This window comes from Candidozyma pseudohaemuli (assembly GCF_003013735.1).
Source record: "Candidozyma pseudohaemuli strain B12108 chromosome Unknown scaffold00001, whole genome shotgun sequence".
NCBI lineage: Eukaryota > Fungi > Ascomycota > Pichiomycetes > Serinales > Metschnikowiaceae > Candidozyma > Candidozyma pseudohaemuli.
Genome location: NW_020194435.1, coordinates 2,430,050 through 2,441,597, shown reverse-complemented (window position 1 = coordinate 2,441,597; position 11,548 = coordinate 2,430,050). Strand labels below are relative to the sequence as shown.

Sequence of the window (11,548 nt, the reverse complement as noted above, 5' to 3'; positions counted from 1 at the left end):
ACATAGTTTAAGCATCCTGGCTCAACACGTCCTTGACAGCTTCGATCACCTTCGGGAAAATTGCCTTGTTTGCGGCGATCACACCTTTAGAGTCCAATTGTCTACCTTTACCAAAGTCGAGCGCTTGGCCTCCAATGTCACCTACTTGACCACCGCTCTCATAAATCAAGATGTAACCAGCTGCATGATCCCAGATTTTCTCCCTGTAAGTATCGCTGACAGGCAAACGCAAGTAGATATCTGCCTGACCCTTGGCCAAAACACAATATTTGACTTGAGAGTCCAAGTTGATAGTCTGCTGAGCAACAGTATCTTCACTGAATCCCAACTTCAGTTTGATCTGAGACTGGGTAGAATGCGAAGAATGGCCCTTCTCAACTCCCTCCACCACTTTGAGGGTGGCCGAAGAAGTCTCAGACGTCATTTTGATTTTTTCTTGGTCCTTCAAGGGCACAAACTCATCCGTCTCAAAAAGGGGTGTGTAAAAGGATCCGACGCCCTTAACAGCAGAGAACAAGCCTCCTTTAGTACCAGATTGTTTGTCATTCAGGACGATATGCTCAGGTAAGTTAGGGCAACCAATGACACCAAGAACAACCTTTCCGTCTTCAATAAGGGCCAAACACACGGCAAATTGGTCACCTCTCAAAAAACCCTTGGTACCATCAATTGGATCAAGTGCCCAAAATCTGCCTTTAGATCCCCCCTCATAATTACCGAAGTCAATGCTCTCGTAAACCTCCTTCAAATCTTTAAGCTCTCCGAGATCCTCTGAAGATTTGCCAGTTTTTTGTTGTGTTTCACTTAATAGATCCAAGATACGCTTGCTGAGTGCATTGGCCTCTTCAGATCCATCCTTCAAAGACAGAGAGTCCTCCTCTCCGACAATGTTGTCATCTGGGAAACTGAGCTTGATGGCCTTGTTGATCAATGCTTGCGATGCATAGTCACCGACAGTAACAGGCGACTTATCATTTTTGATTTGTGTGCCACTTTTAGACAACTCCACAATGGAATCACTGAGTCCCTTTGTGAGTACCGAGGCTCTCTTGACCGCAAGAGAAGCAATCTTCAATTCTTTAGCGTAGAGATGATCAACAGCAACCATCTTCAGTGACTGGGCAATTTTGAAGAATTTGGATAACCACACGGCGGCAACGACAGATAGTAATAGGAAAATGAATTTCGGTCTGGCCATATCTAGACGTGCGGGCACGTGAGAGAAGTTGACGTAGATGCGTAGCTGATCTCTACAGGACTGTAATTTGCAGCCATTTAAGAAGTGGTGTATCTTGATCTATTGAATCTAATAAATAGGCATTTTCTTTACCTTGGTCGTGGAGCATTAAGCCTGATTACTGAACAACAAAGTCAGTGACGTTGAATTTTTGGGAGGAAACACCCATCAGGCTGATGTATTCCTTGGTCTCGTCGGACAATCTCTTCGTGGTCTCGTCATCCCACTTAAACTCGTTTCTCATGATTTCAACAACACCGTCAACAGCGCTCAAAGCCTCTCTGGCGTTCAAGAAAGCCAATCTAGTTCTTCTGGCCAAGAAATCGAGAGGGTGTCTGATGTACTCGTACTGCAAGGAGTACTTCAACTCAGCAATGGTGAAAGGCTCGTCGAAGGACTGGTAGGACAAGATGGTGCCGTCGGTGTTTTTGGTTTCGTTAGGGATGTATTCGTGAGTGGCAGCCAATGTGATTGGCAACTTGTTGTAGTCATTTTGCTGATACAACTCCAAGATGAGGGCAGCTCTAGAGCCGTAGTTGTGACTCAAGTGCTTAGCCAACTTCAATGGGATCTTGTACTCGTGAATCAAACGAGCAGAGTAGTTCTTAGAGTAGTCCTCACCACCGGCAAGCAAGATCTTGTTGGTCTGACAAGATTTCAAGTTCTTGCCACCAAAGTCGTACTTCTTCACCAAGGTGTCGACAGTCTCCTGGGCCATCTCTCTGTAGGTAGTCCACTTACCACCGGAAATGGTAAGTAAACCAGACTCGGAGATAGTGATCAAGTAAGAACGAACCAAGCCCTGGGTACCAGAGTTAGCATCCTTACCCTTTGGAATCTTAGCAGGGTCCTGAACCAAAGGTCTGATACCAGACCAGGCAGACAAAACATCCTCTCTGTTGACAGGGAACACAATGTACTTTTGCAACTCGCCCAAAATGTCAGTGATTTCCTCCTCGGTTGGCACAGGGTTGTTTGGAACCTTCTTCAATGGGGTGTCAGTAGTACCAGCGAGAACCTTACCTTGCCATGGCAAGAAGAACATAACTCTACCGTCAGAAGTGGAAGGATCCAACAAACCCATGGAAGTTGGACCGTAGTACTCAGGCAAGACAATGTGAACACCGGAGGAAGGAACAACCATTCTTGGGGCTTGCTCCTGCTTAGGAGGCAAGCCTTGAGGGTCCTCGTCCATTTCCAAAAGCTTGTCAGCGAAAGGTCCAGTAGCGTTAACAGTAGCGGTAGCCTTGATTCTGTACTCCTCGCCAGTCTCCTTGTCGACTGCGAGAGCACCAACCAACTTGCCATCTTCCTTGATCAATTGCTTGACTTCCATGTAGTTCAAAACGGTTGCACCGTGGTCAACGGCGGTGACAGCCAAAGTAGCGTTAAATCTAGCATCGTTGAAAGTACCGTCGTGGTAAACACAGGCGGCCTTAATGTTGGCAGTATCAATCATAGGGGCAATGGCGCCGAAAGTTTCAGCGGAAAACACGGTGGAGGATCTCAAGTTCTGGTGGCCGGCAAACCAATCGTACATTTTGCAGCCAATGAAGAAGTAGGGCACTTGCCACCACTTGTAGACAGGGATCATGATGGGGAGCACGGAACACAAGTGAGGAGCAGTTCTAAGCATGTTACCTCTCTCGTTCAAGGCCTCGATCACCAAGTCCAACTGGTCCTTGGAGAGCTGGAAAATAGCCTTTTCCAAATATCTGACACCACCGTGGGCCATCTTGGTGGACTTGGAGGAGGTACCGGAGGCAAAGTCGCTTCTCTCCAAGAGACACACGTTAAGACCACGAGAAGCAGCATCCACGGCGGTACCAGTACCGGTAGCACCACCACCGACGATCAAGACATCAAACTTGTCAGTTTTCTTGACGTTGTTCAAAAGCTCCTCTCTGGAAGGAGGAACATCGAGCTTCTTACGAAGAGGCTCGTAGGAGTTCTTGAAGTTAGATGGGTTTGGGGACCTGACAAAGTCGAGATAAACGACGCCGGCACCAACCACCGAAGCCGATGCAGCGGCAGTCTTGAAGAATGTTGACTTGAAAAAGCGAGACATTCTTTGTGGAAAAGAAAAAGAGTGGTTGCTTTCAGAAAACGAAGTGGCAGGAACGGGAAAAAAAAATGTGCCAGCAACGGTGACGTGAAAAGTCGAGGGTAGTGGGGCAGCACAAAGCAGCAGCGAACGAAAATTAAGCAACGGCAGCGGTCCCGGATGGAGGACACAACACCGGTGCTGCAGATCGCGTGGACCCAAGGCCGAATCAAGCCACTAACAATCGCAAAAGAAACCACCCGGCGTGACCCGACAGGAAACTAACCAACTGTATTGCCCGGTTTAACTGGTTTTCTTTTTGAAAGCGAGTCAAAGTTGGCTGCGAAAAAGGCCCCGAGGATGTGCAAATGCGCAGCGGCAGGGCATATGCTCCATGCTCATGGGCCATGAGGCTCGAGGCCGTTTTCTCGTTTTTCCGGTCGCGACGACAAAGCAAGCGAGCAGCCGTATGGCGGGGGAGGGGCAGGGGAACGGTTTTTTTGAATTATTTTTTGTTCGTTGAAGGCGTAGGCCATGCTGCAATTCTACGGCGGAGGTGGGATTTTTTTTCCTATTGACGAAGCTAGTGTGGTAGTAGCACGGGTCTGGTTCCTCGGTACCGCACCAGCGGAGCCTGGGGTGCCCAGCCGCCATTGATCCGCACAATCATGTGATTGGGCCGGCTGCCAGTGCTCCAGTGCATCTGGGGTGCAGAGGTGATTGGTTAGATGAAGGAACCCGTGTCTTAGATTGACGCCGCTGGCGAGGTGACCGTTAATATGGCTGATTGCGTGATTCTATGGCACGAGCGTCTTGTGCGGGTCGGGATTGGTGGTACCTTGGCGGGCGCCGAGGAACATGTCCGGGCGCCGTGGCTTGTGAGTTGGTCTGGGGGTTGGTTTTGTGAAACGTGATTTGAGTTTCAACACATTAGAGTATTACTTTAACTTTTAGCGTTTTTTTTACTTTTTCTTGGACGGTGGTATGATGAATTGGGATAGCAAGATAATTCGTGCGCAACGGTTGCAAATTCTTACCACGGGCGCGGAAAAGCCGAAAAGTCGAAAAACGCTCGCTCGGCCTGAACCGGAACATAGGCAACTGGGGTAATAAGAAATCGTACATGGTGGAAGAGGCCACATAGAGAGCAGGTGATTCAAAGCCAGCGATATGTAGGATTGACGTGTGGAGGCAAATCGGATTTCCAGAGATGTACAGAAGGGCTCACAGCCTATGCTTGGGCTGGTGACTGGGTGTATAGGGCAGTTCGTTTATGTAACATTTATTGAAGGGCCCTTGCAGTTTCAAGAATCAAGTGGCCCATACTTAAATTATCGATTAGCGACACGGCTTTGGTGACCTCAGTAGCTTCGGTGACAGTGTAACTGATAACCACTGGCCATGACTGCATTGATTCTTAGTCGGACTCTACTACATACCAGCAGATTAGCACGCCAGCGCCAACCAACTCATCAATAGAACCCGAATTTCCATAATTCCTTCTAAGAATGACCAGACCGAAATAATAAATTCACCTTCATATTTTCAGTCGACTTGCCCACTTCCCAACACACTTAGGAGTTACCCCCGCGCCTGCAGTCGTCTAACATAGAGTACACAATCTTCATACACATTTTTACCACGTCAGACCATGGACTCTTTGACAGACGAACAGAAAAGTGTGCTTGACGAATTTGTGGCCATTACCAACGTCTCGCTTGAAGACGAGGACAAGGCCGAGAAGAGTGTCATTTTGCTCCAGAATCACAGCTTCAACTTGAATAATGCTGTCCTATCGTTCTTCGAAAGCGGCCTAGATAACGTGCAGAGGAACCCCACACCCATCGAGGAACCAACGCCGCTGGATTCCCTGGCCTCAGGATTCGAAAGATTTGAATCCAATGCAGTGCATAGAAATCTACATGACGAGTTTGTGCTAGATCATTTATTGCCGAAACTACCCAAGGCCCCAAAGATCAGCAATCATTGGCAATTCGACCTCGGAATCCATATGTCCCGGAGAGCGTTAGCTGTTTCCGAAAAGACAGAGGCTGAATCACCAGCTGTGGTTCAAAAAAAGCCCTCTATCTTGTGGATCATTCTCCTTATCATACCCAGGGCGTTTTCCATGCTCTTTTCATTCCTTAAATTCATGTTGGGCTGGAACTCATCACCATTGTATAAAGCACTTCCCAGCCTGTTTAATTGGGACACTTATGACGAGACTTATGACATAACAAGCATCGCCGAGGGCATCAACCCAACGGAGCTCCACTTACGAACCACAGATTTCAACAAATGCCATGAAGAGTCCCAGAAAGACTTCAAATTCTTGACAACCATATTGGTTGATGACTCATGCGTCGAATTTGCTCGCCAGTTCCTACAATCACCGCATTTGAAACTGCTTCTAGAAGAATGTCCTGATAACGAGATTTACTTAGCCAACGTTGACAAGAGTCCCGAGGCATTTGAAGTAGCTCAGACTTACAAAATTCGGAGACTTCCGTATGTTATGCTTGTGGGTAATGTGACCAGAAACCCTCAGGTTATGTCTTCGATGTCTATCATCTTCAAATCGAATATCTTATTTGATATTGATGATGAGCAACAACAAGTGGTGAACAAAGTTCTTCGCAGCTTGAAGAAGAGTGTGAACCATTTTAATCCACAACTTGTCTCCAAGCGGTACGACAAGCAAGAGATGGAGTTAAGTCGACTTCTTAAGGAGAAACAAGACGAGGCTTATCTTGAATCTCTCGCACAAGACAGGGAGAAGAAGCAAGAGAAGCAAAGAAAGGAGGCAGAAGAGAGTCTGAAGAAGGAATTGGAACAGATGAGAAAGAACTTCATTCAGACCTTGGTGGAGAAGGCTTGGTTCGAAGAGCAAGCACAAGAAGCAACACCAAAGGATCTGATCAGAGTGTCATTTAAGATCCCCGATGGTCGCCGTGTGATTCAAAAGTTTCCCAAAAGCATGCCTGTCGTGGCGCTCTATCTCTTCGTCGAGACGCAACTCTCTCAGAGAGAGGAGAACGAGGCTTATGAGGAGTCGGAGTTGACGATAGAAGAGTTCTGCGAAAAATTCGACTTTAACTTTGAGCTCTTCAAGCCGTTCCCAAAGGTAAACTTGCCATGTGAACAACAGACGATTGAGGAGTTTAATGGGTTGAAGCTGGGTGACAACATCATGGTGGAGTATCTTGGGGAGAGTGAAGACGAAGATGAGGCGTAGACAGCAATGTTCGCAACCGAACTAGCCTTCGTCCAAATGACAGAGATATTAAAATGAGAGACTCAGCATACTTATATTTTCATATACAACACAACAGAATCCACCGGCAAGTAAGTAATTTTCGGTCAACTCGAGTATCAGTCATGCCCCGAATGCACAATTACGGTCAAACAGTGCGACCCATATCTAAGTATGCGGGGCTTGGCACATAGTAAAATCAATTAACGCTGCGACAACCTACAACTCCTCTTTCCGGAAACCTCTCAGCAATTACAGACACAAACAAATATGGCGAGTCGTCAGTCCAGATTAGAGGCTGAGAAATTGGCCATCATCCAGAAATCCATGTCGAGAGGCCGGTCCAACTCCCCTTCCAATAGCAACAGCAGATCCTCTTCAACCCTGAATGACGAGTTCAACAATAAAGACATCAAGTGGTCTATTACCAACCACGATCCACTGGAGCGGTTGAGAGACCCCAATGAACAAGTCAATGACGAAAACGGTAACAATGCTCTCTGGGAAAATGAAATGTCAGAAGAGGAGCATATCAGTGACGATGACGATAACGAAAAGTTCCAGTACGATGGGACTGGTAACATCTTACCCAATTACGCCTGCCAGGATGAAAAGATACTGGAGATCTCCACAATTTTGCAGAACTCGAATTTGAACGACAGACAAACCATCAAAAAGCTCGAGGAGTTAACCGCCACAGAGCGGGCAGTCGCTAATGCACGCAACATCGGCAAGGATGTCGACCTTGATGTTGTTGAAAAGCTTTCACAGAACAAACATGCACTCACTGGCAAGGAAGGATTGGATCTTAACAACTCCGATCAGGATGCCGAAGCCAGAAGACAGAAATTGGAGACCTACCAAGCTTACAGGCGGAAGATCATTGATCAAGAGAATGAGCAGTTGAGAGGCCCTCACGGAAGCTATTCTACCAAAGACCAGGATGACAACGGTGAGGGCGAAGGCTTCATGGCGCCCTACACTTCTGCAGTAGAGGACAAGTTGGACTCCGAGTTTGCATCGCAATTGAATGAGACAATCAAGGAAGGTGAGATTGACTCCAATATCGCACACTCAAGAGTTATCCAAACCATTACACGTGGTAACTTTTTCCAACTCATAAACCCTAAGGTCAAGCCCAAGATGTTCCTTCTTTGTATGGATTTCAGTCCAGAGTCAATCTTTGCCCTTGAGTGGTGTTTGGGAACCGTTTTGGTCGACGGCTCCGTTCTCTTCATCGTTTGTGTTATTGAAGATAATGATGCCAACCATAATCTTAAAGCAAACTCCAACAACGAGAGAGAGACCGCAAGGCTCAATATGCTCAATCGTGCCAAGCAACAAGTTTTGAACTTGTTGAAATTGACTAAACTACAAATTCATATTGTCATTGAGATCATTCATCACCCGATCCCACGTCATCTTATTTTGGAGTTCATCGACAACCTACAGCCTACGCTAGTTGTGGTTGGATCGAAGGGTCTGAGTGCTATCAAGGGAGTCCTCTTGGGATCATTATCGAATTACTTGGTCACAAAGTCTAGTGTCCCTGTGATGGTGGTGAGAGAAAAGTTGAAGAAGATAAACAGATTCAAGAACGGCTCCTCCATCTTCTCCAACAACATCAAGCCTTTGACCTTGTCTGAAGCTAGAGTTGATTAATCACGATGCTTTATTTCTTCTACGCATTATGCAAATTTATACTTATCATAAACGAAATTACGAAGGTCTATATCATTGCACCAAAACCATAACCATTATCCCATACCCAAAAAACCGTCCAAAGTAAAAGCAGCCTAGAGGAAAAGCTCTGTGAATGCACGCTTGCCACGAGAGAATTGATGCGAGCAGTCTGCTGCTGGGCATTTTCGTGGAGCGCTGATCATAGGATTATCAATTGACACTTCCTGATCTTTCTTCTTAGAACGCCTTCCTGGTGCTCTATTACCAATGTTCTTTATACATCTTCCGCAGAAAACGTGGCCACACTTTCCAACGAAGACACGTTTGGAGAGTGCCCTATCACTTTCTAGACATTGCGTGACGCAGAACCATGGGGCTTGGACCTTGTTATCCGCAACATACTTTGACAAATGTCTGTTATACTTAGGGTCGGGTATGAAGTCATCTGGAATGCCTTCGCCCAACTGTATACCACATAATTCACAAAGAAGGTTTTCTGTGGGAGTGATGTTGGTCGTGTGCAAATTATCCTCCTCCTTAGCTTCATCTCGCTTTTTGCGAAGCGTATCCCGATTGTAAATCTTTTCCTTTTCTATCTTGCGATCAAGGGCCAGATCGTCCTCTCTTTCTAAACGGGCTAGTATAGCGCCGGATATCTCATCTGCTGTGTCTTGTGCATGTAAGTAATTAAAAAAGGTTCTTCGCTCCTCCTCCGGAAGATTGAAGAAACTGAAAGGTACCGCAAAGTTGAGTCTTTCCATAAGCAGCTGTCCAGCAGTTCTTCTTCTCGTATTTCTTCTTGGATTTCTCCCGAATAGTGATCGCTGTCTCGTTGGTGGCCGCGGCGTAGGTGGCGTTTGAGTGGGTGTTCGTTCCTCACGGTGGTCATCGACAGGAACAGCCTCCATAGGTGCACCAGGGTATTGAATAGGCGATGGTCTCATCTCATTTTGACCGGTAATCTGAATTTCGTCATCGTCCACGGCGGGAGCTGGAGCTTCACCCACTATTTCTAGCTCATCATTGGATGCATCCAGCTCAGCATCACTAGGGACTTCTATGATACTGTGTCGGTGATCTTGTTCATTGAAACTCAGTCCGGGCTCATTTTCGCCATCACTGACAACCTCTATTATACTCGAACGCCGCCTTCTTGACGGTTGTTTAGTATCTTGCTCACTCATCTTGTCGTAGCTGTAGGATGTCGGTCAAAAAAGGTAACATTCAAGTTGGAAGTGGATTATTTTTGAAGCAAGTAGAGCTAGAAAATGTGACTAATGAGGAAAAACTTAGTTGTGTTTTATGTTAGGTTCAGATCGCTGACATATCAGGCACCATGCGAGCTGAACAGTGCTGCTGTATTTCGCGCACGTGACTTCGATCTCCAAAAGTAGGAGGGATACCCAGATCTACGCAGTTGTTCAGGCCAGTCTTGCTTTAACCTTAAATGAGAAACCCGTTTCTTTTTTGGCTTCCCAAAATTGGAAATTTGCATTCAGTGATGAATAACAGAATTTTCATTAGAAATTACAAAGTTTAATATAATGAAGATTCCAGTTCGTGGAAGAATGGAACTAAAAAGAACCAACTTTACGGATCACGGACTTAATCGTCTTTTCTTTTATTATCGATGCAAATCTGCCTAAAATACATGGTATGCCCGCTCAATGCTTCCCTATAATGCGTGTGCTCACGGCTTATTTCTTCAAACCGCTTCTAACGTAACGACCGACGACAACACAGTGGTCTCTCTCATATGGCTCCAAAGTCAACTGCTCCAATGGCTTGATTCTCTCCTCTCTCAATTTCTGGACCTCTCTGGCAAAGACAGTCTCAGCGTCAACAGTGGAGTCAATACAGTTGGCCTTGATGGAGATGACAACGGTACCTTGGTCCTTCAAGAACAAGTGGGAGTTCAAGGCGATAATACGAGCCTGATCAGGCTGGGCCACATCGGCAAACACAGCGTCAACCATACCAATCAACATACGGTACTTCTGTGGGTGACGAGCATCGTCAATGATTGGGATAACGTTTGGTCTCTTCTTAGCCATGGAGATCAACTCTCTACCAGGACGGTGGGAGAACTCAACAGCGAAGACCAATCCATCTGGACCGACAACATCGGAAACGTGGGAAACGGAGGTACCGGAGGCAGCACCCAAGTACAAGACCTTCTTGCCTGGAGCAATACCCAACTCATCGATACCACCCATGATACCGGCAGCCAACTTGGATCTGAAAGGGTTCCAGACACGGTATTCAATCTTGGTAGGAGCAGCACCCTCCTCCTTGGCTGGCTCGTCAATGGCAATTCTCTTCTCACCGTAGACGGACTCACCTGGGGCCATGTTCTTGGTCACCAACAAGTCCTCCTTACCTCTGGCAATGAAGACACCAGCGTGTCTGTGGGGCTCAATAACGACCTTAGCGCCACCACGGGCACCGCCTCTAGCGCCACCACGACCACCTCTGGCACCACCACGGCCTCCACGAGCACCTCCTCTGGCACCTCCTCTGGCACCTCCTCTAGCACCACCTCTGGCGCCACCTCTGCCACCTCTTGGAGCAAAACCACCTCTGGATCCGCCTCTGGCGCCGCCACGGGCACCGCCTCTACCGCCTCTAGTTGGGAAAGACATTATTGTGTGTTTATTTGTTGTATGGTAAGGTAGAGAGTATGAGAAATGGGAAAAATTTTTCTACAGTATAGTGCGCTCCTACAGATGCCGTGCGGGTAACCCCAGCGAATGGGAAACCCATCGACGTCAATACGCCTGCCACGTTGTACGGAGATTGATTTCTTTTGATTAGTGGAGTTGGAAATGTTTCTTATTCTCAGGTTTGGTGCTTTGAACTGCTTCAATATTGACATATCAGTGTAGGGAGCCATTTAAGCCTATGAACGATGAAAAAATTACAATATCCCACAATTGGTGACCCTAGAAACACTTGCGAGATACTTTATGTAGCTTTTTCGAATCAGCAAAAACCCAGTTGTTATTCTATGTAAGATTCGGAAAATAGTTTTTTGTGTGGGTATTCCTGGTAGACTTCAAACTGAAGGTCTATTGGTGAAAACGATGCCCATCGTGCGGCACGAAATTTACTATGTGGTTACCCTTTTGGGACACGTTATAATGTATCTCACCCCACACTAATCAAATTGACACCAAACACAGCCTGAAAGCTGGTAAGACCCTCCCGATGATATCTCAGAATTATCAGTCTTATCAGACTTTACTAAATCCAGATTCTACTGGATAATCGGTTTATCAGTCAACACCTGCACATACAGCTGTCTTCCTCCCAATTGGGTATCCGATCGACC

The 11,548-nt window shown here is 46.7% G+C and overlaps 6 protein-coding genes across 6 annotated transcripts; 2 read left to right on the top strand and 4 right to left on the bottom strand.

Moving 5' to 3' along the window:
• Positions 1-7: 7 nt before the first annotated feature.
• On the bottom strand, positions 8-1,198 carry C7M61_001107 (3'(2'),5'-bisphosphate nucleotidase 2; the record flags this gene model as incomplete). Its single annotated transcript, XM_024856525.1, has 1 exon — positions 8-1,198. The coding sequence occupies one exon, from the start codon at positions 1,196-1,198 to the stop codon at positions 8-10; it is 1,191 nt and encodes a 396-aa protein (XP_024716124.1).
• A 157-nt stretch (positions 1,199-1,355) lies between these two features.
• GUT2 (glycerol-3-phosphate dehydrogenase) lies at positions 1,356-3,305 on the bottom strand (the record flags this gene model as incomplete). Its single annotated transcript, XM_024856524.1, has 1 exon — positions 1,356-3,305. One exon carries the CDS (start codon positions 3,303-3,305, stop codon positions 1,356-1,358), a length of 1,950 nt encoding a protein of 649 aa, XP_024716123.1.
• A 1,627-nt stretch (positions 3,306-4,932) lies between these two features.
• C7M61_001105 (uncharacterized protein) lies at positions 4,933-6,516 on the top strand (the record flags this gene model as incomplete). The annotated part of the gene is made up of 1 exon (XM_024856523.1): positions 4,933-6,516. One exon carries the CDS (start codon positions 4,933-4,935, stop codon positions 6,514-6,516), a length of 1,584 nt encoding a protein of 527 aa, XP_024716122.1.
• A 288-nt stretch (positions 6,517-6,804) lies between these two features.
• C7M61_001104 (Imp2'p) lies at positions 6,805-8,196 on the top strand (the record flags this gene model as incomplete). The annotated part of the gene is made up of 1 exon (XM_024856522.1): positions 6,805-8,196. The coding sequence occupies one exon, from the start codon at positions 6,805-6,807 to the stop codon at positions 8,194-8,196; it is 1,392 nt and encodes a 463-aa protein (XP_024716121.1).
• Positions 8,197-8,330: 134 nt separating this feature from the next.
• On the bottom strand, positions 8,331-9,401 carry HEX3 (SUMO-targeted ubiquitin ligase complex subunit; the record flags this gene model as incomplete). The annotated part of the gene is made up of 1 exon (XM_024856521.1): positions 8,331-9,401. The coding sequence occupies one exon, from the start codon at positions 9,399-9,401 to the stop codon at positions 8,331-8,333; it is 1,071 nt and encodes a 356-aa protein (XP_024716120.1).
• Positions 9,402-9,914: 513 nt separating this feature from the next.
• Positions 9,915-10,859, bottom strand: NOP1 (rRNA methyltransferase; the record flags this gene model as incomplete). The annotated part of the gene is made up of 1 exon (XM_024856520.1): positions 9,915-10,859. One exon carries the CDS (start codon positions 10,857-10,859, stop codon positions 9,915-9,917), a length of 945 nt encoding a protein of 314 aa, XP_024716119.1.
• Positions 10,860-11,548: the final 689 nt, after the last annotated feature.